Source organism: Varroa jacobsoni, unplaced genomic scaffold (genome assembly GCF_002532875.2).
Source record: "Varroa jacobsoni isolate VJ856 unplaced genomic scaffold, vjacob_1.0 scaffold_662, whole genome shotgun sequence".
Taxonomy (NCBI): domain Eukaryota; kingdom Metazoa; phylum Arthropoda; class Arachnida; order Mesostigmata; family Varroidae; genus Varroa; species Varroa jacobsoni.
The window spans coordinates 4,703-30,812 of NW_019213564.1; the positions used below are offsets into that span (position 1 = coordinate 4,703).

General features: G+C 38.6%; 1 protein-coding gene across 2 annotated transcripts in view; it reads right to left on the minus strand.

Moving 5' to 3' along the window:
* Positions 1-286: 286 nt before the first annotated feature.
* Positions 287-26,110, minus strand: part of LOC111262420 (otoferlin) — a 41,961-nt gene continuing 16,137 nt past the window's right edge. For both annotated transcript variants that reach the window (XM_086969099.1, XM_086969100.1), the window contains exons 2-9: positions 15,772-15,934; positions 12,281-12,440; positions 8,936-9,032; positions 8,293-8,426; positions 3,093-3,341; positions 2,676-2,807; positions 2,380-2,527; positions 287-1,796 (exon numbers count right to left, since the gene is read on the minus strand). In XM_086969099.1, the coding sequence (XP_086825225.1) occupies positions 1,615-1,796; positions 2,380-2,527; positions 2,676-2,807; positions 3,093-3,341; positions 8,293-8,426; positions 8,936-9,032; positions 12,281-12,440; positions 15,772-15,934 (1,265 nt within the window). In that variant the 3' untranslated portion in view covers positions 287-1,614. The remainder of the gene's footprint in view (positions 1,797-2,379; positions 2,528-2,675; positions 2,808-3,092; positions 3,342-8,292; positions 8,427-8,935; positions 9,033-12,280; positions 12,441-15,771; positions 15,935-26,110) is intronic.

The window sequence follows — 26,110 nt, forward strand, 5'->3', positions numbered from 1 at the left end:
TATCTACTCAAGATCACTATGGTCAATCGGTTCACTAATGATAATTATTATTAATATAATCCTTTCTCAAATAATTCGTATTCCCCTGGCAGATTAAAAATAGCATTTATCTTCCAGTTATATGGAAGTGGTAAATAAATCAACAACAGTCTGTGCGTATATCTGGAGAATATATGAAAGCAACGAAATCCATGATGCAGTTTATGGACCATACAGTACACAACATAGAATATATAAATAATCAGGGAAATAGGAGACACCCGGAAATGATCTGCCGTATATATTGAACATTAAATATTTATTATATGTACTTGTTTGACAGGTACCCAAGTGGAAAATAAGGATGCTATGTTTTCATGTGCTGATGACACCGATATAATCCGTATTCCACTAGAGATTTTGAAACTATAAGAATTTTACAACCAAACATACTGAAGTGGAGTGTTTATCTTGAGGTTATGAGACCAGTTGGTCGCACAACTAGACACAGGAAGCCCTGAATTGAATTTTTAGAGTCGAGGTAAAGAACGCGTCAGTGTTACTATCCTACGCTGCGATAAATGTCATTCGACAGGAATTATCTTAGGTAGTAGCGGGGTATAGGCAGACCTTTTTTATCGAGATACGCTTTATGGGTGCTCGACGAGAATGTATATAAACGATAATGTATTTTTAAGTCAGTGATAACGTACAGATAAGTACATTTGACGGATATAATTTTTTTTTTAGGTACGAAAAATTTTTCACAATGCATTTAGCTTTGATATCAAAAGCTTTCTTATGTCAAGCAGTAGAACTAGCTATAGAACATTTGGGCCCATGCAATCGTACGCTCGCTTACATACGCCTGGCTTCACAAACAATCAACTTCTAACAGTAGTCCGTAAGATCTAACATAAGTAAGGAATTTTGTATAACTAGTCAATTGAAACCTGTTCCACCTTTAGTAAGATCGCAGAGGGCCTGCGCATCTGTGAAAAAAAAAAAAGACAAGCAAGGTCTTGGCTGTAAAGTTCCTACATTTCGTGAGGTTCAGCTTCTTCAGCAGCGAGTGACAAAACCAGTAAATGGATAGTATTATCCATTTTTTTGGGAAAGTACCGGTAAGAATCTTCATGACGGTGATCAGCCTGTCAAGAGTTCCATATCAGTTTGCTGCAAACAATCAAATAGATTCCGTATACAGATGTAACCTCGAGAGGATCTAGGGCAGCAAAGTTAAGTCATCAAAGTTCTGCAAACTTAAAGAAATCAATGAGCAGTAAAAAGTGATATAATGCTAAGTGTTTCTTAGCTAGGGATGCTCTCTTTATTGGTATCAGTTAGGACGAACTAACACCGGATCACAAGTAGTTGTTTCAAACAGAGCTCGTTCGTGATAAAAAACGGGCGCAAAAAACTACATGACCTAATTATTAGTTCTTCCATCGGTCTAGAGAAATTATCGTTCATCAGGAATCACCAGCCTAATGTTCTCACACAAGTTTTTCGACGTCCTGTTGAACCATGAAAAAAAAATATCCATGCATTTATGTGGTGCTAGACTGAGCAAACAAAACAAAAATAGGTGGAACGCGATGTGGCGGAATGGTTTAGAAAGACTCTACTGAACTTCTACCCTTCGATATCGTCGTCCTGCTCGGCATTGGCGGTGTTGCCACCTCTCTGACTCGCCGGCGGTTTGGCAGCTTCACCTTTTCCTACGACGGCGACGTCACACTTGACGTATCCTTTCGGTCCACCGCTCATGTCGTCGGGATCCGTAAGCACCGCCCACTTGTGCCAAAATTGGTGGTCTGCAATAGACGGTCACTATCGTCAAAATAAAGGGCATTGTACTCAATCTCCGTCAACAGCCTCGAAGCATTATCACTGTTGTTTCTAGTTTTCGAGTAGGCTAATATAATCAGATAATCATGTACATGTCTGCCGTACGGATCATACAAACATGTTTCTATCTATTAAGTGTCCACCTTAGTCCGCCTTTATAGAAAGCTACGGGAAATGAAAATTGTACCTAAAAAAAAAACAAACATACATTATTTTATGCTCCATGATACTTATTCTGTGAACAGTTAAGTGAGACTGTATTGGTCAACCCGACACATGAGTTTGATATGCCTTCTATGCTATCGAGCGCATTAAGGTGAGTAATGACATTTGTATCCTTTTGGCGAACATAGGATCGTTGTCGACTAAATAATCACTGTTGCGCCTAAAAGCACTAATACCAATAATCCGAGCTTAAAAATTTTTCGTGACCCGGATAAACAAGGTGGCGAAGGTTTACTGCCTAATTCTTTTATTTCGGCTGCAGTAAATTGAGATGCTTTTTTTTCTGATTCAATAAAATCCAGCTCCAAGTCGCGATTTACCCACCGGGCTGACGGAAGATCGTCGCAACATCGAGCTTAAAGCTTCCGATAACTTTACCGGAGCGGATGATGTTGCGCGAGTGGAGGGCTGTCAGGGTGACCATCTTGTCGAACAGCACCGCCTCCGCGCAGTGGAAGTCAAACACAAAATACTGACATTCAAATAAAGCCATAATGTTAGAATAGAGTAATAACTACGTAAGTTTCTTCTTTCCTATCATTGTTTGCCCAAAGAGAATAAAAAGTGACTATTCTGTTCCCTATAACGAAATAGATCGGGGATGTTCTGATAATCAGTACCTCGTTGTAGTAAGGGCAGTTTGTCGACTCCTTGACGGAGGTATATTTCCTCTGATCGGCCACCTGCACGCAGACAATGGGGTCCATGTTCAAGCCGGCCAGGTGACGTGCCTCGATGATAGTTACGCAGATCTGTCGAATTACGAAATGCGACAGTAGACATATGCCAGCGCTTTGAGAAGAGTGTGAGAAGAGCGACCAAGACTATGGGATCCGTCAGGCTTTGTTTTGCCATACTATGGGCACTGGGATTACTGCAGTTTGGTCTATTGATGGATTACCTTAGCTCGAGACAAAGCCCATTAGGACAATGTCTTATTTTTATTAACTACAATAGACCACGACTCTCATCGTGCTATAGATTCTAATTAGTACGTGTGTAGCAATAATTCATATGTAGTTTTTAGCTACATTTACCTGGAAGTCCTGAGCCTTGAGGGCATCTCCCTGTAGGTCAGCGGGCCGGGTTTTCTTAACGAAGACGGGACTTGTAATGGCATGCGCATCGTCCGTGTGGGGACCGAGGCGGCCGCCCGCAGCCCACATCTGTAGGGTATTGTCACTCATGTGCCTCAAAATACTATGCGCTGAAGCATAGTGTTCGGCGCCCCCGACTGGACCCGTTGGACCCATAATCCCTCCAACTGTCAAACTGCAGCCTTCCGCCTTAGTCCCATGAAAAAAGGTCAGAAAAAAGCGGAACATACAGAAATAAGTTGTTGTACAAGCAGCACAATAGTATAGGCTACATGATCCCCATAACAATCATGGAGCATGTAGTTGAAACATCTTTCTGTAGTAACTCTGCATTATATTTATCTAGATCCAAATGTAATTGTCTCCTAACCCGAGTGGCCTTTTATTTATTTCTAATCTACCTGTTCAATTTATTCATCAGGTAAATTCTATCTAAAATAAGCTAGTATATGAAAGCATAGGTTCCTTCAAGGCGCACAGCGTATAGACACACTGTCACTTGTTTATGGTTGGCTGTACATGTACGTCTTGACAATTATGTCATTCGAGTTGTACACATTTTGAGAAAACAATCTATATCCATAACTGCTATTTCAATAATTTCACGTTTCAAAAACCAAGAAGTAACTTAGTTAGCAGTTAGAAGCTAACCGAATATGCATCTTCCATATGCCGTAGTTCATGCCACTTTTACCCCGCTCAGTATCTGACAGTGGACAGTGACACGTAAAATAATGTCTAGTAATAATAAACTTTCTGTGTATCTATCATTCTCTTCAAAAACACTATAAAATAAGAGCACAGTTGGCCGGCCGGCACTAAAAAATAACCTCAGAGTTTGGTAGCGATACAAGTTGTTTAAATAACAGATAACGGCGAGAGTTTATTATGTAACAATGCGCGTTGTCGACGACAAGGCGTGTTTGGGACAAGTACACGGTTATACGGGACCACTTATCTACGTTTTTAGCCATTAAAAAAAAAGGAGCAGTTTAGCCTGGCTAGTAGTTTGCGAGCATAATGCGTATGAAAAGTATTATCTTCAGAGAACAAAAGGGGGCGCAAGAGGCACCCTTTGCCTGAAAACACAGTGTGTAGTAACCAGATTTGTTTGGTACAATAAGGAATATCTGCATGAAGAGCGTGCAACACTTCTTTACGACGCAAAAGATGTGGTCTATAATTACAAATAAACCGGCTCATATATATTTCAGGTGCTTAGTTCTCAACTTATATCGAGCAACTTGAATAACCAATTTAACTAGCTAGATTCAGGCCATTTTTACTAAACCACAGACACAAAACGCGTCCGCCCTAAGGCTGATGCAGGCTCCGTCAGGTTTTTCTTCACTATCTCTTCTCATCGATCTTAAATCAGTATAGCCTTCTGCAATAAAGATAGCTTTATACGCTATACTTTATAAAATCATACATAAAAACAAAAAAAAAAGTTCCGGGAGCTTAAATGGACGCCAATAACATAACTAATGAAAGTCTACGGCATTAAACACCATTTATCAAACATAGGGACGTTAACAAACCAAATACTTTCATCCAAAAAGGCTGTCAAGTCCAGAACGCTTCGGATGTTGTACATCAAGCATACATTTATATATATCAAATGCACATCTTTTTGATTATGATTTTGTTTTTGACCATAAGGATGTTTACTGTGTAGAGCGAAGTCTAGTTTACTTAGAAACAGTACTTCTGCTAAATGCAGCAGTCGTTTTGTTTTTTTCTGTGTGCTCTGCTCGGTAGGAGTTTTATCAAAGAAACTTGAACTGAAACTTCACACCCACCGAAAGGATAAAATCAGTGAGTTCAATGGTTCTTTGGGTATTCTAATCGTCTGCTGACCTAATAGCTTCGTATCAAGCCGTGAATTGAGCACTCCGGCTGAAACTATATATATATATATATATATATATGTAAAATGAAAAAATCGATAAAAACACGCTTCGAAACTTATTGAAACGTGTCACATATGCCTATTCTCGTACAAGTAAGATCTAATATTAATTTTACCATATGACAAATAAGCTTTTCAAGGACCCCACCGTACTGTCTTTGGTGGTATTTAATTTCTGTATCAGATACATTCGATAGAAAAATGCTCCCCTGTATTCGCCAATGACTCGCTGTTGGAGACGAAGAACTACAATCTTGATATTATACCAAAAAATTCAAAATTAAGCTTTCAAAGCCATTTCCAGCGTGAAATAAGGGAATTGTTCTTAATGTGTTTTCCTCCGGAAAAGTTTATCGCATACCTTGCATGGCCGTATAGAGCACAGATATCGCGTATCCTACATACGAAGGATTTCGAGGCACCGCACTATATGAGTAGTTATATATTTCTCAACCCGTGTCAGGGAGAAGATTCCTGACACTGCGCTGTCACGGCCCATTTATTAATGGAGTAGCTTTACAGATGAGAACGCGGCGGACCCTCGGTGGGTCATCATACGTCATCGATTCTGCTTGAATTTCACTCGCTACGCTAGTCGCGCGAGCTAGTCGGCACTCGCATACGCTAAACAATACAGATCGGAATTAAGCAATAGTTCAATTTAGGCCATTATGGCGGCTTTGAGTAAAACATTGTACAGACGATACAATATGTCAATGCCGGTACCATTTAGCCAGTTGTCTGACTTAACCCAGACCTGTTGGCAAGGAAGATATTAAGTAACAGAGGCATCGAATTACGCTGATATACGAAAGGCTAAATAGATTCAGAGGGTTTAATTGTAGGAGGTTGTCGTTTGTGGCGAGGGCATTTTCCTCGTCGTCGCTTAGCAGTTACCACGACTGCATAGACAAACGAACACAGTAAAATGGGGCTATTGATTTTCGCGGCGTTGTACATACGAGGCACTTAATACATCGTTTCCAGCAATGTCTACTTATGCTGATCTGCATGACGCAGAGTTCAATTGTACGCTTATAGAACAAATACCGCGTAGTACAATAGTATAGTGTACGTCTAATTCTTCGGTATGATTCACTCAAACGGTATGAAACGTTGCCTAGTTTTTTTTTTCCAATTGAAGCGAGCACCATTATAGTTCACTAACACTTTGACGGTAACCCGGTTATCCTGCTTTCTCAAAATCGACAAGTTCGACATCATGTTGAAATTCGGATGAGTTTCGTATTAAACAGTGGTCGAGATTTTGAAAAGATTGCACTGATAGCACACTTCAGTCGTAGTCTGTAAGCCAAAACCCAGAAACACCCGCGTTCAGACGAAGATCTTACAACTGAACGACAATTGCTCTTTGGTGATGTTCTGTTCCTGACTCCATTTTTGCGCAAATGACGCCAGATTAATGGACATTGCTTTATCGTTGGCATTCGATGAATACGATCATCTTAAGAATGACTTTATATAATTTTTCAACAAACTCAGAGGCAACGTCTGCAGCAAGCAACATACTTTGTTTTGCTTAAATTAAAAAAATCTAGACGGATATATAAATAATGATTGTCAAAATGTAATACAAGTTGAGTCACAAAAAAAGTCCAGCAAGGACGTTTGGTGTCAGCATCGGGGTCGCCTGAAGGCCAGCACTGTCGATGACTAGCTGTGAAACAACCGGAAATAACAATTATCTTTGCAGGCCGTTACCATAATCCCCCTTTCCGTTCGCAAAGATTTACAGATTATATAGCTGCTCTTAGCTATATTTTCATGTTGCGTTTTTCACTCAAGTCTAATACTGACGCACCATTTCAACTTTTATAGAAGGCCGCAGCAGCCTGTGATCTTGCACTGTGCAACCTGAAGGATGTGCCTGTCAAGTTTATTTCTCACACTCAACCCCATTCATTAAACACGGATCTACATGTGAAGTGAATTGACTTCAGTAGAATTTTTGCTCGCTTCCCGAATGAAAACTAAATAAATTGTGCATTTTATTCGATCAGAATAGAACCGTACGACTTCGTATGCATTAATGTCAACGTATTTGGCTACAAATCAATAACCCTGCTGTCGATGGTCATAGATCAGAACGTAGCTTCTTGATGCATGTGTGATTTTTTTGAAATTTTTTGCTATTAAGTTAACGAACGTCTTCGTTGTCGAAGTGGTCACATTCCCATATAAATTTCTACGGCAGGCTAAGCTATTATACAATGTTAAATACAACTGTGTTTTTTTTTTTCGAAGTAGCTTCTCCGACCGACTCGACAGGTACAGTCCTCCTCATTCCCTAGCTCCGTTAGCTAACAGAGAATAATTTCACAATGTAGAAAAATCGCCCATAAATGATCTAATTCTAGTATATTTAATTAATTGGGCGATTGAAATTAGGCCCAAGGTTAAGCCTGGTCTCAAATCTTGATTTTCTTCAATAATAGTCTAAACGGAGACATGTAGACCTGAATAGCATTCTAGTTAACCAACAAACCAAGTTACTGATAATCGATGTTCCAATTAAATCGCAGTAATTTGGGCTGTTCCCGAAGATGATTTATAGATAGGAAACATCTTGAGTAATATATACATATAAATAGAAAGTATATACCGTCTCGATAGTAGTGGTTGAGCAATAGCAACTTAAGGCTCTCAGGTGATCGGCAACGCATAAATCGTATCTGCATGGAAGGTTCTCTTGTATACCTCTTTTTAACACCACTTAGTGACTATATGTAAATTGTGTAAATCTCGTTATAAGAGAACCACTCATTTTCAGCAGTGAAAATTTGTGTCACAGCTAATATTTTTCTCGAATTACGTATTTGAAATCTACAAAACTTTCTTGTAGGAAGAAACGTTAATTACTTACCATATCTGACTTGGAAGTTGGTCACTTATTTAACGGTGTGCCTATGTACCTAATTTTTTGCCGTTCGTTTCATCCTTCAGTTTGTTATCCTTTTCAGAACTACGATTCCTAATTCTTATTGCCAGATGACCAAAGAAGGACACGATAGTTACCACAGCTTCTACAACAGGACTATTTCACATAGCACGATCCTATCAAAGTACAGACGACTGTACCGCGATTGATATTTGTGCCATTTAGACCATCATAGTAACGAAACACTAAATGAAGATATATATAATAGAACAAATATAAGTACGAACGCCGCATGAAATACATTGTGGCAAAATAGCCCCTGCACTGACCTCGTCATCGCTTACGCCTGGCGAATATCGGCTTGTTTTGGACTTCAGTTTGATGATATTAGCGATATTACGCACTGTGCTCGACATGGACTTCTTACGAATCCTTTTTAACAAGGTCGATTTCTCACAAGCACCTGCAAGATAATGAGTATATTGAAAATAAAGGTCTGTTCTTACCTAGAACAGGCTTTCGTATATAGAAAACACAATACGCCTTGATTTAGTGCATCGCAATACAAGAGCGACAAATTAAAAAACTCACGGCTCTAGCAGGATAATTACACGGAAAGGAAAGACAAGAGGTTCATATTTAGGACAACTACATTCGCCGAATCGGATGTCTGTAGTCGCGACGGCAGGTGCCTGTTTAGTTTGGGTCTGCAACCATCGTCCAGCGTTTAACACTTGAAGCGCTACTATCTATGGGCATTTGTAATCAAATAACGCAAAAAGTAGGTAGATTTCATTGTGGTAACATACGGTCTAGCTGAAATAAACTTGATTATAAATTAGTTTGGATATTGCGCATGCATGTGTGTTTAGCTACTACCGAATTACTAAGTTCACAAAATTTTGTACGCATTATTGTGCCTAAGGTTGTCTTCTCCCACATTGTAGTAGTGATACTAGCGCGTTCACTCACTTTCAGTGTCCGTATCGCTGCTATGGCCTTGAGAAGCCTGCGCGTTCCGAATCGCCGCTGCATACTGTTTCTCCAGCTCCGTCAAGCTTTGCTCCATCTGCATCCGCGATAGCCACCAAGCGAGCAGCCGGTACATAGGAATAGACTATATTAGGTCGCTACGTCTAGACCCGAAGAACCGAGTAAGTTACGCAAATTTAGGAAGTTGGTTAATTAGCAACTTGAACAAGGCCGAGAATCTCAGACCTTGTGATGGTGTCGTTACAGCAGCGAACTGTGAACAAGATGTTTCAAGAATTCATTTATTTAATCTAGAAATACGTGGCTAGCCGCAAAAGCGAACTAGTTAACCCCTAGCTCAGCCCGAAACTCCCGATAATTATAGATGTTTTTACCTAACGACAAACGACAAATAAATTCAAACAAGTGGCACCTAATTTAGCTTTTAAATTTGACTAAAAAGCTGGCCAAAGAAAGCGTAATATAAATGTGCAATTCTGGGTCTGGCATTTTTTGCTAGTGCGAAATGAATGAACTACTTATTTACAGTTACCCAATCTTCACGTTTTGGAGTAGACTATGTGTTTTGCTTCTCCAGCTTCTATGATATAGAGGGCTCAAATATTCCCTATTTTCGGGTTTAGATGTCAGAAAAGACCTATATTTACGAAAACTCTTAGTTAATAGACGTGTCTGTAATATCTGGTATTCAGAACATTGGATGATGCGCTGGTGTAGAAACTGTTGTACGAAGATTACGTCGCACCCGGCCTTCTTTCGGCTTTCGCATACACTATTCCTCTCTCCGTACCTGAATTTACATAGCAGCAACAATGAACGACGCTAATAAGTATGAGCATAGGATATTCCAAACATGATTAGAAAGTTCCTAGTGCTCCTTCTGAAAAGGATGACAATAAAGGGCCAGGAGTCATTGACATCCTGTCGATAACATCGAGATATACCAAAATCGACAATCTTCCTACAGGGCTTGTAAACTCATCTATCAGATATGAGAATGATGATTTAAAGCAATCAAGTTATTTAATAACGATTGATGTAGGCGCAATAAAAGTTTTTTCCTGACTATCGAACGAAATTCCACATTTAATAATTATATTATCCTAAGGTGTACAATACGGATTAACGAGTCAATAGTGTGTTGATGATTACGACCTCACAAAATATTCGAGAGACAAAAAAGACGGATTATTGCAGACGTTTTTTTGTTGGAAAGACATACACTCTTCTTCCTACAACCACTGCTATTACCTTCCATCTTCCAGAAATAAGAATATCGAAGACGCAATTGAACGACAATCTCTGTCTTCTTGTCCGTACAAAGACATTTTTCATCTCACCTTTAAGCTAGGAGCAGCTACGACTGGTCATTTCCAATTTATCCGTGAGAGCTCAATATCTCTTCCGCTTACACAAGAACAATGTACACAAATGTAAAAGCAATGATATATATATATATCATTGCTTTGCATATATATATATATATATGTTTCGGTTAATACAGGATTAAGTGTTGCTATCTAAAATGTATTAGATCTGAAAAATTCGTTAAATCGAGAAGAAAGGGGCATGATGGCAGATTGCTTGGCGCTCTATACTATGCTTTTGTCTATTGCTTCTTTGCGTGGTCAACATATTGAGATTAAAATTCAGAGTCAATATGTGCCTACCCACGTCTGTACATGTGGTCTATCGTCTATGGTGTAGCACAAGCATACGCCACAATATTTGAAGTTTTATTCGGAGCTCAATCAGACATTGAACTATTCGCAGATATTTTGTCACACAGGACATAACTACGATGACATAGAAGCGGGGCCGCTTATTAATTAAACGTAATAAATATATAAAAATATAAATTTTCGGTGGTCGGTAGACTAGTAGCCGTTATTTCATAATGCTCTGTGTATAACGCAGAGACCTAGCACCTGTTTCGATATTCAATGCAGTCTTCAAGCATTATACCAGAAGAGACTGGAATCTTGTCTAAGCGGATTACTTTTAATTACGAATAGATTCACATCGGCACGGTGGCGAAAACCTATCTACTATCCGGTTTGCCTCTTTAGTTTTATAGAAAATTAGCGCTTAAGTGCCATGCATAAGAACACACCTAAACAATGTATTGTAACCTTAAACTATGAGGTTGAGTAAAAAATTCCCGCTGGAGCTGACAGATGACGCCAGCGTCGAATCGGCTAATTTTATCTAGCCGAAACTTGCTAGGACGAATCTTTTGCCTGTTGGCCAGGTGCCCTGCTCTCTCGTGGAGCTGTTTGTTATTAGAAATGGTGATTGAATGCATTTAGACAGAGCTTGAAAAGATGCCTTTTTTACTATTTTTCTGCTGGAAGAGTACTGCCGACACAAAAAAACGTTTTCGAAGTTAAACGTTAACTTGCAGTAAGCGTCAACGCTCATTTAATCGCCTAAGAACCAGAAATTTCGACTTGAAAATGAAATCAGGCTTCGGACAATTGCAAAAAGCAAACGACGACAAATTGCAGATATTCCTGAACTGGAATACGGCGGAAAGGTGCCAGCCCGAAAGCTCTGCACAGCTAGGAATAACCCAGATAATTACCGTCAATGGTTTGTACGCAGTAGAAAATATCGAGGAAAAAAGAAAGCGAACCCCCATGAACTTAAAGACACTGATAAAAGCTATTGCCTAATGATGTACCTTTCATTGCTTGTACGACAGAAGCTATTCACATACGCGGTTGTTACCTGCGATGAAATATTGATCTTTTATGACACCCTTCAGGGAAACCAGAATTGTTAGACTCCGCAAGAAAAATATGCTTGGTTGAAAGCTGTACCTTGATGTGTGATGGGACTGAGGCCAGCGTTATGCAATGAGCTAATGAAATCTCAGGAAAAGACCACTGAGACCGTTAACGCAAAACAACTGACCCGTCTGAGGCACAAAATTTACAGAAACAAACTTCAGTGGTGGAGAGCACATGCAAAGTGATATTGCTGCATGACAACGCTAGACTGCATACCACTTTGGTGACATTCAATGAGAAACTCTCGACGTATAAGCTGCGTATCACCTTAACTACAACTTACTTTGATCGGAGCAGCATAACCAAGAACTTGAGGACCGAGGCCTTCGAGAATTGGATGGCGAACGATGCTACTTTGATTAAGATGTGTTCGAAAATCACAATAGATTGTAACGTCGAAAAAACAAAAACTTTCTCACTCGGCCTAATATTTGGGGAAACGCCAATTGGGTCGAACGACAAACGTTTGCAAGTAAAATATATACATAGACTATGTTCTCCCAGCTATGCTAACGCCTGTTTTCGTTTTTACCTGGTAGAGGGAATCGTTGGGCGCAACATAGTGAAGTTCCAGCGTGACCGCGATCGAGGTCGGATGATTGTGCAGATCGATGAGCGCATCATCGCAGATAACAAGGTGTTTTTGGGTCAGAAGCTCTTGAAGCACTAGACGATATGCACCCCAAATGTTCCTGCAGTGTTAGGAAATCGACAAAGAGAAAAATTTACTTTAGCGTGGGCCGTGTCCAAAGAAAAGGTAAGGACACAAGTATTTTCTGCGTTGTGTCAACTGTGTTTGTGTAATACAGGTTTAATATTATTGCCCGATCTCTACTAAGAATTAATTGTTGCTGTCTCTTGATTCGAAGACTATTCAATAAGAAGCGAGTAAAATAGAACGAATCTCGACCCGGAAATATTGAGCTCCGTCAACTGGCGTGTGTAGATTGTTACTGCTGCATCGTACGATGCACTGAGACATCTAAATTATGAATGGATTTTCTGATAAGCCAATGCTTGAAATGCACTAAGTCTAAGGTACTCGCAAAATTCAAGTTGCCCCTGATATCTTTCATTCGACGTCTTAATACTTATCGGATCTCTAGGTAGGTCTAATTATGTATAACCTGTTATATATACAAAATAGATTCCTATCTTTAACATAGCGTTTGTACTCGTTGATATCTGCGACCATCACATGAATTTTGTCAACCGGGTTCTTAGCAGGCGACACGTCATGAACCACGAAAAATGAAAAAATTGGAGTGGTTTACGGAGGTAAGAGTTGTTGTATATTCGAAACTTACAGTGTCAACGTCGCGCTACAAGCTTTATGTTCATTGAAGGATTCGCCATCTGCGCCACAGACTGTTACTCAAGACTCCAGGGAAATTATTTTCCACTTGATAAATTGAGTTTCATTAAGGGCCCTATGCCAAGATGAATAATAATAATTAATATAATAATAATAATAATAATGTTTATTATGATGTGGTGGAAACTAACTCATCCCGGAGTTTACGGGTGTCAACACTCGGCTGTGATGCATATACAAATATAATATTTGTTAATTTCGGTAAGATGAAAGAATTGTAAGAACGCATGCTGTATGATTTCAGTGAGGATTCAGTGAGGACTGTTGTTTTTGGGGGCTTTCACGTCGCAACAGCGACCCATTTTTGCACTCGGTTGTCTAAGGAAATCTCGTACGACCACCATAACACCGTAACATCAGCTTGTGGATCCGATCGAGCCGGAATATTACCCTAAGCGAATATATAGCCCTAGTAGTTTATGGTGTCGATTTAGTGGTCTAGCGCAGGTGGTGTCTGCTTGTAGACTATGGCTGATATGACCGTCCTGGTAAGTGGAGAAGACGGGTAAAAGAACCATGCATTGCGCTATCTCGATTAGTGAGCAAAGCTAAACCACTCTGACTGTGCAACAACTTTTAACCTGGCAGGATAAAAAGTACTGTTGAAAAGCTACAGTTAGAGTCTTTTTGATATCCACCACAGTCACGAGGTGCCGCCTTCATTCATTTCAATGGTTCAAATCTCAAATGCTCTGAGATCGCTTTTCGAAATTTGAAAAACTCCCGTACTGCGGACTTCTACAGCAGCAGCAGCAGGAGCAGGAGCAGGAGCAGCAGCAGCAATATATAAGTTAGCATCTAAATAGAAAAAAAAAATAGATATCATCGATACTAATAGTGTGAACTTCGTTGTTAAAGAAGTTCCAAAAATCAAAATTCACTATTGTGCATTTTATATCGATCGGTATAGAAAAAGGTGAAGCTGTACGGCAAATTTAAGATTTCAATACTGTTAAATATTCGGAACGTCTGAGATACTTACAAGTTTGAAATTTATTCTTTAACTAAATTCTATACGCGACAGCTAACTATTTCGTTTTGTATTTTATCAAACTTTTACTGAACAATAAAGCACAGCATTTGCGTGCTGCAAAGGCAAGCACAAAGCAGATTACGTTTTACATTGAGTTACGTTTCATAATCATCTTAGGACATCCGATTTCATATATGCACCCGTCCATATATCTTGCCCGATGTCAGAGAGTAACAAAAAGTAGAAAATTCAAGAGTTTATTAGAAATGCGTACACGTACATCAGACCATATATCGTCGAAAACGTGTCGTACGTAATTGCCTCTGAAATCGTTTCAACAACTCTGTTAGCGTAACGCATCGTTCAGGTAAAGCAGTGTCGGCAGTTGTGTTTTGTCACATTGCCGATAGGCATGACCATATATCAGAATTTGTCATAAATAATTATTTATAACAACGTTCGTTATTTAGTCTACAGCCCGCTTTTTAACATTGATCTATAGTAGGGTTTAATGAAGATCTGGGCAGTTCTTACCAGAACGTGATTGTGTACGGTCTAGCAAAGCTTCATGTTCGGACAGCGAACCTTAATCTTCGGCCTGTCGAACTTGACAGTAACGTAACCGTAAAGAATCGGCCTCTCAAACCCTAACCGCAGTCCTCTCTGAGAAGAAAAATGTTTCGTTTTGGTTTTGTTAAATGACTAATTTTTTCGCACGAAATCTACTTAGCTATATTTTTGACCCATGTGATCGCTTTAATTGTTAATGTCAAAGATGCTCTATTTGATGTCGAAATAAAAACGTTCTGATAATTTTGGCGTATCGACCATTGCCAAACCTCAGCTTTCAAATGACATTAATACTAACACATATTATTTAGAAGGTGTTAGTATTAATGTCATTTGTTGTTGGAAAAACGGTCAATACTTTTTCGACAATCCAATACGCGTGCGCCTCCATTTGAATTATTGTGCAAATGTACAACAACACTCATCTGAGCGCTTCGGAAACGTTATTACTATGCCAGTCGAAAGTTCTATCTAAACCTCGTGCCTCGTACTCAAAGTCTACAACCCTACAAGAACAGCTGACAATTTTATTCAGTTAAAAAAAAAACTGGCTAAACAGCTTTGAGTGTATGGATACTATATTTGAGTGGGACGGCCCATTCCGCTAAAGTTACCAGCTTCTACTGCGTGCAATAACTAACCGTTCGTTATAGGATCTTGGCCTTTTTGATACTGTAGCCGGGAGATCCATTTGCTATATGCACATATTGTAAAGACACGCATAACATATATATATATAGGCTTCACCTCCTGAGATCGAAAAACCACACATAAGTCAGTCGCAGCTTTTATTGCCGACATCCACAATCAATGGATGCTAACAAGGAAAATTCTAACGAGATAATATTCCGTCTCCGTAATGGTGTGCTATTAAGATGTTCCCCTACTGAACATAGAAACATGTACTTCCGGAACAATCAGACATTACAAACAACACCTAGAAACAGTGTAGGACATAAAAAAGTATAATTTTTTGTTTTCTGGCCAGTAACTATTTTTAGGTCTGCCGTAGAAAAATTGAATTAACCATAGTTTAGTTTATAACAGTCGTGTATTTACTTTTAACTGTTTATTTCATCGGTGTCCGTTTTATAATTGGGCTAACCTGTTGGCTCCAGCGATGTTGTATTTGCTTTTGTTGATTAAATGAATGTCGAGGGTCTCGTGAGCATCGATAGGCCGGCCCATAGACCACTCGAACACTTCATCAAAGCGCGCTTCATTCTGATCGACTCCGAGAGCGCATATCTTTGACCGATACGACACACCTGCAAAATGGAATAAATTTGAAGGTTCTAGTTTCAACATCATGTAATTTCAGGACGATGGTACAAGTTGAATATTGACGTATTTGTACGATGCAAAGTTGCATGGCCATGCCTAGTGGAATATTCAATTCATTCATCGGCCGTCTCTTCAATTTTGTTAGAATTGAGGACTCTCGAAAGGGACGTGTTGATATACGAGAGTGCCACTTTAAATCTACTCGTATAAAAATATCGAAAAAAAAAATCACAACAACCTATTGGGACTAGAGAGTCAACGACAATCTAGGCTCTTGATTAATAATTGTTACATGTATGCATGAGTCGTCTCTAAACTAAACCTGCGATATGGCAATTTTTTCTCTAATTAAACGCTTCAAAGTGAAGACATTGACATGTTGACGCCGAAAGATGCTTGATGTGTATAAGCACTTCAGCAATCAATAAGTGAGTGCAATGTTAGATAAAAAAAGCAATCAGCTATTTTGTAATGGTGTGATAGCCTTTGTCGAACCTCGTAAGCCGAAAACCCGAGTCGAGAATAAAAGTGGGTTTGTGCGTTGAAGCTCTAGCAGAAGATCAATCTTATGAATATGAAATCTTCTAATAAAAAGCGCATTCAAAATTGGTCCACTTTTGTGCTCGACAGTTAGGTTGCTCGATAAGGCAGAAAGGTAACTAACTAGCGTATATATGTCGAAACTCTATATGGATATGTTATATGAAATTGCTTCTTGCTATAAAATTGTAATCGTGTTATGTAAGAGCTGGTAGAAGTGCTGCCTACATAAGTAGGAAGAAGGGAAGAGATTTATGTTGTCCATATAAGACAATAGGTCCTAAACGCGCTACGCTCATCTTTGAATAATAATAGTAACAAAGGTAGACGTAAAAATCCCTAGGTTGTTCAAAACGATTCCTCTAAATAAAATATACGAATAAAAGCATACAGTAGTAAAATTATATATTAAGAACGAGTACATGTTCGAAAGTGTGCGTAATTGACATTTTACAATAACTTACTATCTCTAAAGTTTAATTTAGATTCGAGGCTAGTTTATTATAGTTAGCCCGTTCTCATTCAGTTACCCACGTTTACTTAGCCAAAATCTCTACCAAGATAGATTGCTGCACGGTGACTTGGTGCAGCATTGATCTACGAGCAGTTCTTAATAAGCGTAAAGGCCATAAACATTGATTTCCATTTATTGTTAGGAGTAGAAGGAAGCCACCATCTGTCAGTCCTTCCAAAGTTAGGCTACGATTCAAATACGATTCATATATAAGATGTCTACATAGGAGTTAGCTAGTACATATGCAGCAAAATGAATCTTTACCGTCTCTGGATTTCGAGTAAAGTGTGCACACAGTGGAGCGTGTAGAAATGAAGTGAAATGATCAATGTAATTAGAACTTACAAACTTCAGGGAAGATTAATGTTTGGTGTAACCGCATGCAAAATCTTCCTAGTACTACCTAAATAATAGTAGTAAGCATTTTTAAGGAAAAAAAAAATACTGAAAAATGCCATCAAATAATTAAGCTTCGGCAGGTGTCCTATGGGAACAATTACAAGTGAGTGCTATAAAGCAGATTCTATCACAGAAGAATGAGAATTACAATATCGAAACAATGCGTCTCTTCCGCAACTCTCCCGTCTTCATCTACCTTTATATGTACATTCAGGTCGAAGAGCACATGATCGATTTTTCTTCAATACGGATAGAGTTCAAACTATAAAATATATGATTTAACAGTTTAAATGAGAAGCAATCAGCAACTGAATGGGAGTTACGTTACTTCATAATTTCAACTTTTTTTTTTAATTGAAATTCGTAGTATAAGGACCTCTCGCTGTATAAAAAAAAAAAACTTTCATTGTATAATAGATTCACTCTTTCAGTGTACAGTTTAACGGATACAGTATATCATCTAAAGTTGAACCTGACGAATTCGTACAAATCAGAAGGGTAAATCCACACAGCTTTTCCTATGCAGCATTTCCCAAAGACGTCAAAAGCGTCTAAACTAAGTGTTGATAGTGGAGAGATTACACAACTGGTCGCCTAAGCTACTATCTAGACATTGCAGTATTTACGACAATTTTGAGACTGGTAGGACCTTCTTGCAGCGGGATTTGTTGGCAGCGTTTTTCTTTGAACCCATGTATAGTTAAAGTAAAAAAAAAAAAAAAAAAAAAAAAAAAACACATATTGAAAACTCTAGTAACATTTCAACTCGATTAACTCTGATTAAGAATATAACAAAATTAAAGTTCGATTAAAAAAAATATTTGATTGCCGTCGTTTTTTTACCAGGTATGCGATGCACGAAGTGTATAAGGTATGTGTAGACATGGAGAGATTAATTTGTAAAGGTTTCTAAAGGTTATACATGATGCTATTCATCCGGGGTCCAACCTTCAGTTTACACTTCTAGCGGCTAAGTGGTCTCATTTCAATATTCGCATTTTATTCAGGCAGTACTTTTGTTTTATATCTTATATATATAATGAACATCTTTTACCTGACATCAATCTTATCAGGAAACAATTCAAATAGTTATACTATAGAGAATATTCGTTATTTGCTCAAAAGCATAAAGGACGTCACGATTATAGTCGTAATTAACACTGCGTAGATCCTACTGCAGGAAATTTTATTTTGCAGAAAACACGGCTGTCTTCGGTAACTTCATATTCTCTCCTTTGCGAAGTAGGCCAAAACACATTGGCCGTTGCTTGTTCTCGAAAGCTCAGTACACGCAGCTAAACATGAAACGCATGTTATTTAATAGACACAGCATGTTTGTATGCTTCGATATACGTTACATTTGTTTAATACTGTTGCGGTAAAAACACGTATAGAACATTTTTATGTCCGCTTCTGTCTCATACCGTTCAGTAAGAAGTGGTAAGAACAATAAACGCCGTAGGATTTTTCGTGGAAAGACTAAACTTCAAACTATTTTATTGCCGCAAAAGTATGACGTCTGTGATTTTTGACCGTGAATTGTTTTTGGCTTGATAACAACCATTTAGCGTTCTTTAGCTTTTCGCCGGTTTTTTAACAATGGCGAGTCCCCGACGGATGATAGTGTCATATTAGCTTTTGTATATTATAGGGAAACCGTGTTGAATTCATATTTTTATGCTCCCGCCAACGAATGTCCAGCAAAAAGTAATATCGTGATTTTGCTATGAATAATAATCATAATTGCAATTGATTATAACAATATCAAGACGGTGAAATCCAGAGGGTCTACAACGCTTAATTTTCGTTTGGATAAGTTCACATCAGCACAAACTTGGACCACCATCTCAGGGCAGAACTAAAGATTTTGTCGGACAGATAATACGTCTTGAGATGTAGTAAGCACAAACTTGCCCCCCAAACAAAATAGTGGTATGCAAGTTCCCAACTAGTGTCCTTCGAAGTCGTTTTCTTTTTACCGGCAATGCGATCAAGGGATTTGATCTAATCCTGCGATATCGCTACCCAACCCTAATAAGCCCTTCCCTCTCCACACACGATAAACTTCATCTACTAAGGGACACTACTTCTTCCAGAAAAAAATCCTACAAGACGAGCTCCTGTAGAGCGTCGTAGAAATCCTGCATTCGGCTCATCCTCAGAAGCTGTTTCACCCCGCTTTCCATGTCAATAAATGCTTAGCAAATATTAACCAGCTGTGGATATATAATTGTGTTATTATTATCATTAGTTTTGTTCTTGCGTAGGAAATTTAAACAGGTTAGCTGAGGCGAGGAAAAGGTAATAATAAATAATAGTGAATCACTATAGGGTAAAGTACGCGTCTCGAAAAGGGCTAACTTTAAACTTCTGATACATCTATTCCGGCTTCGCAGTCCCTCTTTTCCTTGCTGCTGAGGAGACCCAGATCTGCCCATTAGCTTCGTGACAGGCGAAGGAGCGTCAATCCGCTTTCTTCTAGTCGACGTGGCTGACTAGTAGGAGCTGCGTTTCTTCATTTCCAGCATCTCATTAGGCGCATCGATGCGACAAACGTGCCCTGCATTCTCTTGCCCAACGACAACATCGCGTATTTGTAGCAGCCTGTTTAACAACGTAGTAACATAATAGCATGGCTTTCCGTTTAAAATATTCTGCGACCCCTGAGGTATCCATTGAAGCTATTGACGATGGCAACTAGCTTGAGTGAAGTAATCAAAAGCTTTTGTTGAACTGAATCAAAGTAGTGCACATGCTTCTATACCTAATATGGGTATTTCGGCGTGGAGATTGTCGAAAACCCCTCAGAAGTTCGTCTGCTCCACATAATAGTGGAATAAAAATGCCCTTCGAGCTACCGTTAAGTGCTTTTCCAATGAATTTCTGATAAGTGCAATTGGAAGGTTATAGCATCTGATATGAACAATATTTTAAATGTCTTCAAAAACAAGCTCTAATGTAAGAAGGTCTTTGAGAAAATTAATGCAAAACATTTTTTTCTACGAAAAGCACCACCAGTTTACAGCAGTCGATGGATCTTGACAAGCTGAGTAAAAATGTAATATAATTAATTTTATAAAATTGATATTTCGGCGTGAAGAAGGCTAGAGTGAGTAGTTCTTTCGCTTAGGCGACACTTATATAGATTTTTTTTTTACATGGAAGTCTGTGCTGAGAAGATAGTTCTTGGTGCCTATTAAAAACTCTCGACGAGCTGAATTAAAATGCAATACATGTTTAGGTAGCTAAATCTCAGCTATAATCTAAAGCTGACCAAAGGCTCTGAAGTTTGTAGGAAGCGTTGTCAACGAAAAGGTGTTGGTAACTGGCTATCTCGTCAAGCATTTCTCAGACCTAAAATTGTTGATCCTTTTCTCTGAGAGCAGGCTTTTAAATCTAGGTTTAGTGCGATTGGATACGAAGTGTCATAGATGATGACGTTCTGCATAACTTTTGCATATCGAGCGCTCTAAAGTCTATAATAATATATTATTTAAATGCGGATAAAAGCTTAATATTGCTATTCTTGACCTTTTTGAATGTTAAATTACATGCTCGTAAGTGACAATTCGTTATTTTGTATATGTCTCTTCGTTGTACAGTTATTCTTTCATTATCATGCGAAGTAGATAATGGCCTATTATTGTATTAAAGGATTTTCTTACCTTCATAATATGTTCTAAGTGAATCTTACTTAGAGTAGAGTAAATTTAAGGGAACTACTTTATAGTTAAAGGAAATTCTATGGCTGTTGTCTCTGAAGCCTCTAGCTTACAATTTCATTGCAAATATTGTTAGACGGTACATGTTATCGTGCCTATCTTTCGGAGGGCTTTGGAATCTTAGGTTACAACAACCTATTGGTACAGAAAATCGAAACTGGTCTTTTAGCCCCCTAAAGCTAACGATGAATGCTAAAAGCACGCTCCTTATAACTCAATAGAATGCTATAATTTTAAACTTCGGAAACTTTGTTTGTGTATCGAAGTTTATATAATGCATGTTTGTTATGTCGATATTTAAGTTACAAATATATAATCGATAATGCTAAGCAGTGGTCTCTCAGTATTCCGGCTCGGTTGAGTTATATTGTAAATGCTACAGTGTAACTATAAGATGTGAACAGGCCTTAGTTACGCTTGGAATAGTAAACAACAAACTTACAAACTACATAATAATAATGGTATGACGTTAAGGAATTGGTTAGAAGACGGCTATTATCAGTCTTGACGTTCAGTGGTAGGTTTCCCTACCGTAAGTAGCTTTTGAGCTAATACATTTCTGTAGAGAACAATTCAAGTAAGGTTATGTATCAAAGCATTTAATGTACGATCACCTCTCTGCTTTGTATGGTGCAATGAACATTGGTTGCTGATCTAGAACTGTATTGTGCTCCTTACTACCCGCGTTCGGTCTTTCACAAACATAAGACATACATAGATTTACCAAATATACACCAACCTTACCTCACTTCTAGCACACAAGTATTATCTTCCTGTCATATTAGGACGGCAGCAGTGCAGAGAAAAAAAATCATTTTAAATTACTTGCCGTTACGGGCGATGACGTGAAGCACAACGTAGTGACTTTATGCAGGTCTGAAGATTTCGCTTGAATTGAAGACAATTAAATTGCGCATTGCGTCTAGATTGCCGACCGCAAACGTTTTAAAACAGAAATTTACAGATATTTAACAAACAGCAGTTGTCTACTATCACCTACCTGCCATAATCTGGACCATTTTGTATTGGGTGCAATTATCTCTAAAGATTTCCTTATCAACTGTTAATATCCTATGAAACATTTCTGACGTAACCGAAACGACAAGTCCCATGATAGTTAACCCAGACGCTCGTGTCCACAATACGAATGTAACGCTTACGGGGTATACGTAATTTTCACTACCTGCTCGACACGTCGATATAGAATACCACTATATTAATATACAGGCTCGATATTGTGTAATTATAGGGTTGAGTCAATCATCTTTTGCATTAAGGCCTTAATTCCCGTAGACTTTACCAAACGCATCGCCGATATTTTGTACGGTATAACATTTCACTATACCTTCTATACAAACAGCAACGTCGACTTTTGGATCTTCCGTGCAACCTGACAGATAACGGTGCGAAACTACTAAATATAATACTTGAAAAAAATCATCTGCAAACAACATGTTTTCTATGTTTACTGGGTTCGCATCATAATCTACTATAATAATAATAATAATAAGACCTAGAAGTCAACGTTACTATATGTATATATATATATATATATAAGGGGCAAATATATTTCCCTCCTAAAATGTCAAATATTTATATAGGAATTCATGAAGTAGGTAGCTTCTTTCACTATAATCTCTCATTAATTTACAAGTTCGCTGTCGAATAAACAAGATATTCAAATTTGATATGTCTAAAAATCCCTTTCCCTTGTAATTACCAAGTACCATTATATCTGGTTCAGCGCAAGTAAATCCATACAATACTCACTATCTGGGCCATACTTATGTGCTTTTTTACTTACGCCAAAGCCAAAAAAATATTATTTATTTATTTTTATTGTCTAAATAGGCTATTTTTTTTTTCGTAAATAAATAGGAATGGAAAGGTACCCACTGAACCAACAAGCAAGCACACGCAGCTGCTACGCAGCAATACACCATCTTGGAAGAACATCATTTGCTAGGGCCGTCAGCCTTTGGTAGTTGTGTTCGAGACTACCTTCTATCCAACACATTGTGCCATGCTTTCCGGCCTTACCGCGATAATAAGTTAAAAAAAAAAAAACCAATAAAGCGGTCAATTCTCGAGACACGGGCGCTGGAACTTACTGAAAATGTTACCAACGGATTGCTGTGAGCCCCCTTTAGTCTGGAGGGGTCATGAAGGTACAGTGTAGAACTTCCAAGGAACTCAAGCTCGGCTCGAGATAAACCCTACGCTTCGTATGGTAGAGAGACCGACGGTCGTCAAATGCAATAGCTACAGAAAATATCGTTTTGCCTTTGAAATAACGTGGTTCCAATACAGATCCAACCTGCAATGTGTCTACCCTACAACTCTCATGATACTATAGCCGTAACTGTGAGAACTTACTTCAAATCTCATTTGTAGCAACCGCATAACAACGAAAATAGAAACACATTTCGGGAAGGACTGAAGTTTGAGAAGATGTTGAAGACGACTAAACTATGGCCAAATTAGAGCTTTGAGATACATTCGGTCTTACTTAAACGCTTATTTACAGTATAAAAGCATACAGCGAAGAGACGTCACATATGAACACGAGCAGAAACGAATGGGTATTACTTTTTACACCCGAAGGCGATGATAACAACGAACGGTCACTGGTAAATGAGAAGCCTTTCAGTGGCATCGGCGTAGACATGTAAGACGTAAACGCGCTCCATATGCTGGACACAAATCTAGCGTAATGTGCGTCGACCCACGGAGCCTTTATTGCTTCTGTAGTTAGCGGCTCTGCAGCCGCTAACGAAGGCAAGATTACGTAAACTAGTTATTTTCATATCAAGTATACAGTAGATCTCGCGTTAAAGCTTGACAGAAGAGATACTGACAGAGCGAAGGGGCCGTCATTGAGTGAAACGTAAGGATCGATGTCGAAAACTGCAGTACAGATTAACATTTTTGCAGAAATATTACAGTCATGGTTTTAGTAGTCCTTAAAATATCGTACAACTTATAAGCATAGAAAAGAGAAAAATGCCAATTTAGGTGACGAATGAGAAGGCACACTTGTCCAAGTAGTAAAAAAAAAACTAATTCACAAGAACAAATATTTTTTTTTAACAAAAACGTTCAAAGCCGTTGTCATGTGAACATGATAGTGATCCTGCTGATACCTGAAAAAAGATCACTGCGTGTCGATTCAGATACGATATAACGATTACTTGACAGCGTAACATGGCTGGTTTAATACGCTTGTATTATAATTGTGCGTATATGTGTGCGGCATTTTGGACAACATCTAAAAACTAGAGAACGGTGCCATAGTTTTGGTTTATGCAAATGATGTCCTACAACGGCAGCGATTAAAGGGAGACCTAATGTGTCACTTCAAATTATTTTCCACGGAATTCGTCAAAATCAGCAACGCACTCCACCTTAAGGCACCTCGATGAACCCCGTAGCTCTTGGGTCACTTCGGTCGTAGGCTTTAATCAGTTGTCCTGGTGCCGCGGAAGAAGAAACGAAAAATCCATAGCCAGAAGCCGAAAAATAACTGAATTATCGTTAGCCTTGTGAATTATTTGACAATATTATAGTTCCTAGGAAAATATAGTCCATATTAGTATACGTAGCAGCATTTCGCCCATAGCCACATAGAACATCAGCAGTACTAACGTTCCCATTGGTTCGTTTCTGAAACGCTAGCGAGTACATTAACAAATGGCGTCCTGGTAAAAATTCTCTTACGTACAAACAGATACATATTAGTTTCAGTCTTAGAAAGTTGGATTCATTGCAGTGAAGTATAATAGTAACAAACTGCGAGGGTCGATGCGCATCCTGCGCCCTCAGTCTGCGGAAATCCCACCGCAGTACCCTTTTCTCCTCACGAAAGCCTTGTTACTGAAAACTAATTCCTAGCGTCGATTTTCCTATTTCAGTTAGTCACAATGACCCAGGTTTGGCTCAACGTAATTTAAGGGAACAGGCTGAATAAGTGGTGAGACATTTAACATGTAAAATTTTTCATTAAATTTAAGAAATCCGATATAATAAGACAGTTTTTAACTAAAAGTGGCCAGGAATATCTGTCTCAACATTATTCTGTGATTAACAGATTTCCAACGTAATTTCTATTTTACGCAAGTAAACTACCTTCTTCCCACGAATCCCATGTCGTCCATAAATTCTCTATGATTCGCGAATTTTTATACATTTGTCCTCGTGTACCGATTAATTTACAATGCATTTTTTGCTTGGCTGATTTTCACAGCTTTTCTGATAGTTTCCAATTTGAATAATAACCGATATATAATAACAACAAAGTATTAATTTATGATTTTTCTAATATAAAATCTATCGGCGATTTTCGTAACGGATATATTCAGTTACATACAATTGTCGCAGTGCATCAGCATTTGTTCTTCAATTGACAGCCATTTTATAAATACCCAACCATAAGAACATCGTCTAGAGACAGACACGTCTAGAACATGTTCAATTCCAGCACCAGCAAGGTAATAATACAAAGAAAATTTCCGTCTCATTTCGAGCAGAGTGCCACTATAAAAAATCTAAAGATATAAAATAGGATAGACTGCGGATAGATTTGCTAAGGCTACCACAATGACGATCATTGCCTATGTTATACCAACGTTTCACCTGTACGTAGTTCTGTTCTCGAGAAATGATCATAAGCTAAAAGACTGTTCGTTTCAGAGACTAAAGGTACTTAGTCATAGAAAATGCGGGCATTTGTTATTTCTGGTGAACTGTTACCTGGGTTGTTATTTGTAATAAGCCAGCAGTGAATCATTCGATCATATGGCTGGCTTCCAGCCCGAAATGACCCTGAGTCTATGCCTGCGTTTGAGCCTAGACTACAACATGTTCTCAAAATTAGTAAGCACATACGTTACTCACTAAGCTATCACGGGAACGTTTCGATTATCGTATTTGATTTTTGTCCTAAACGCCTCTATTTTTAATAGCAGCTTATACAGTACACTTCCAAC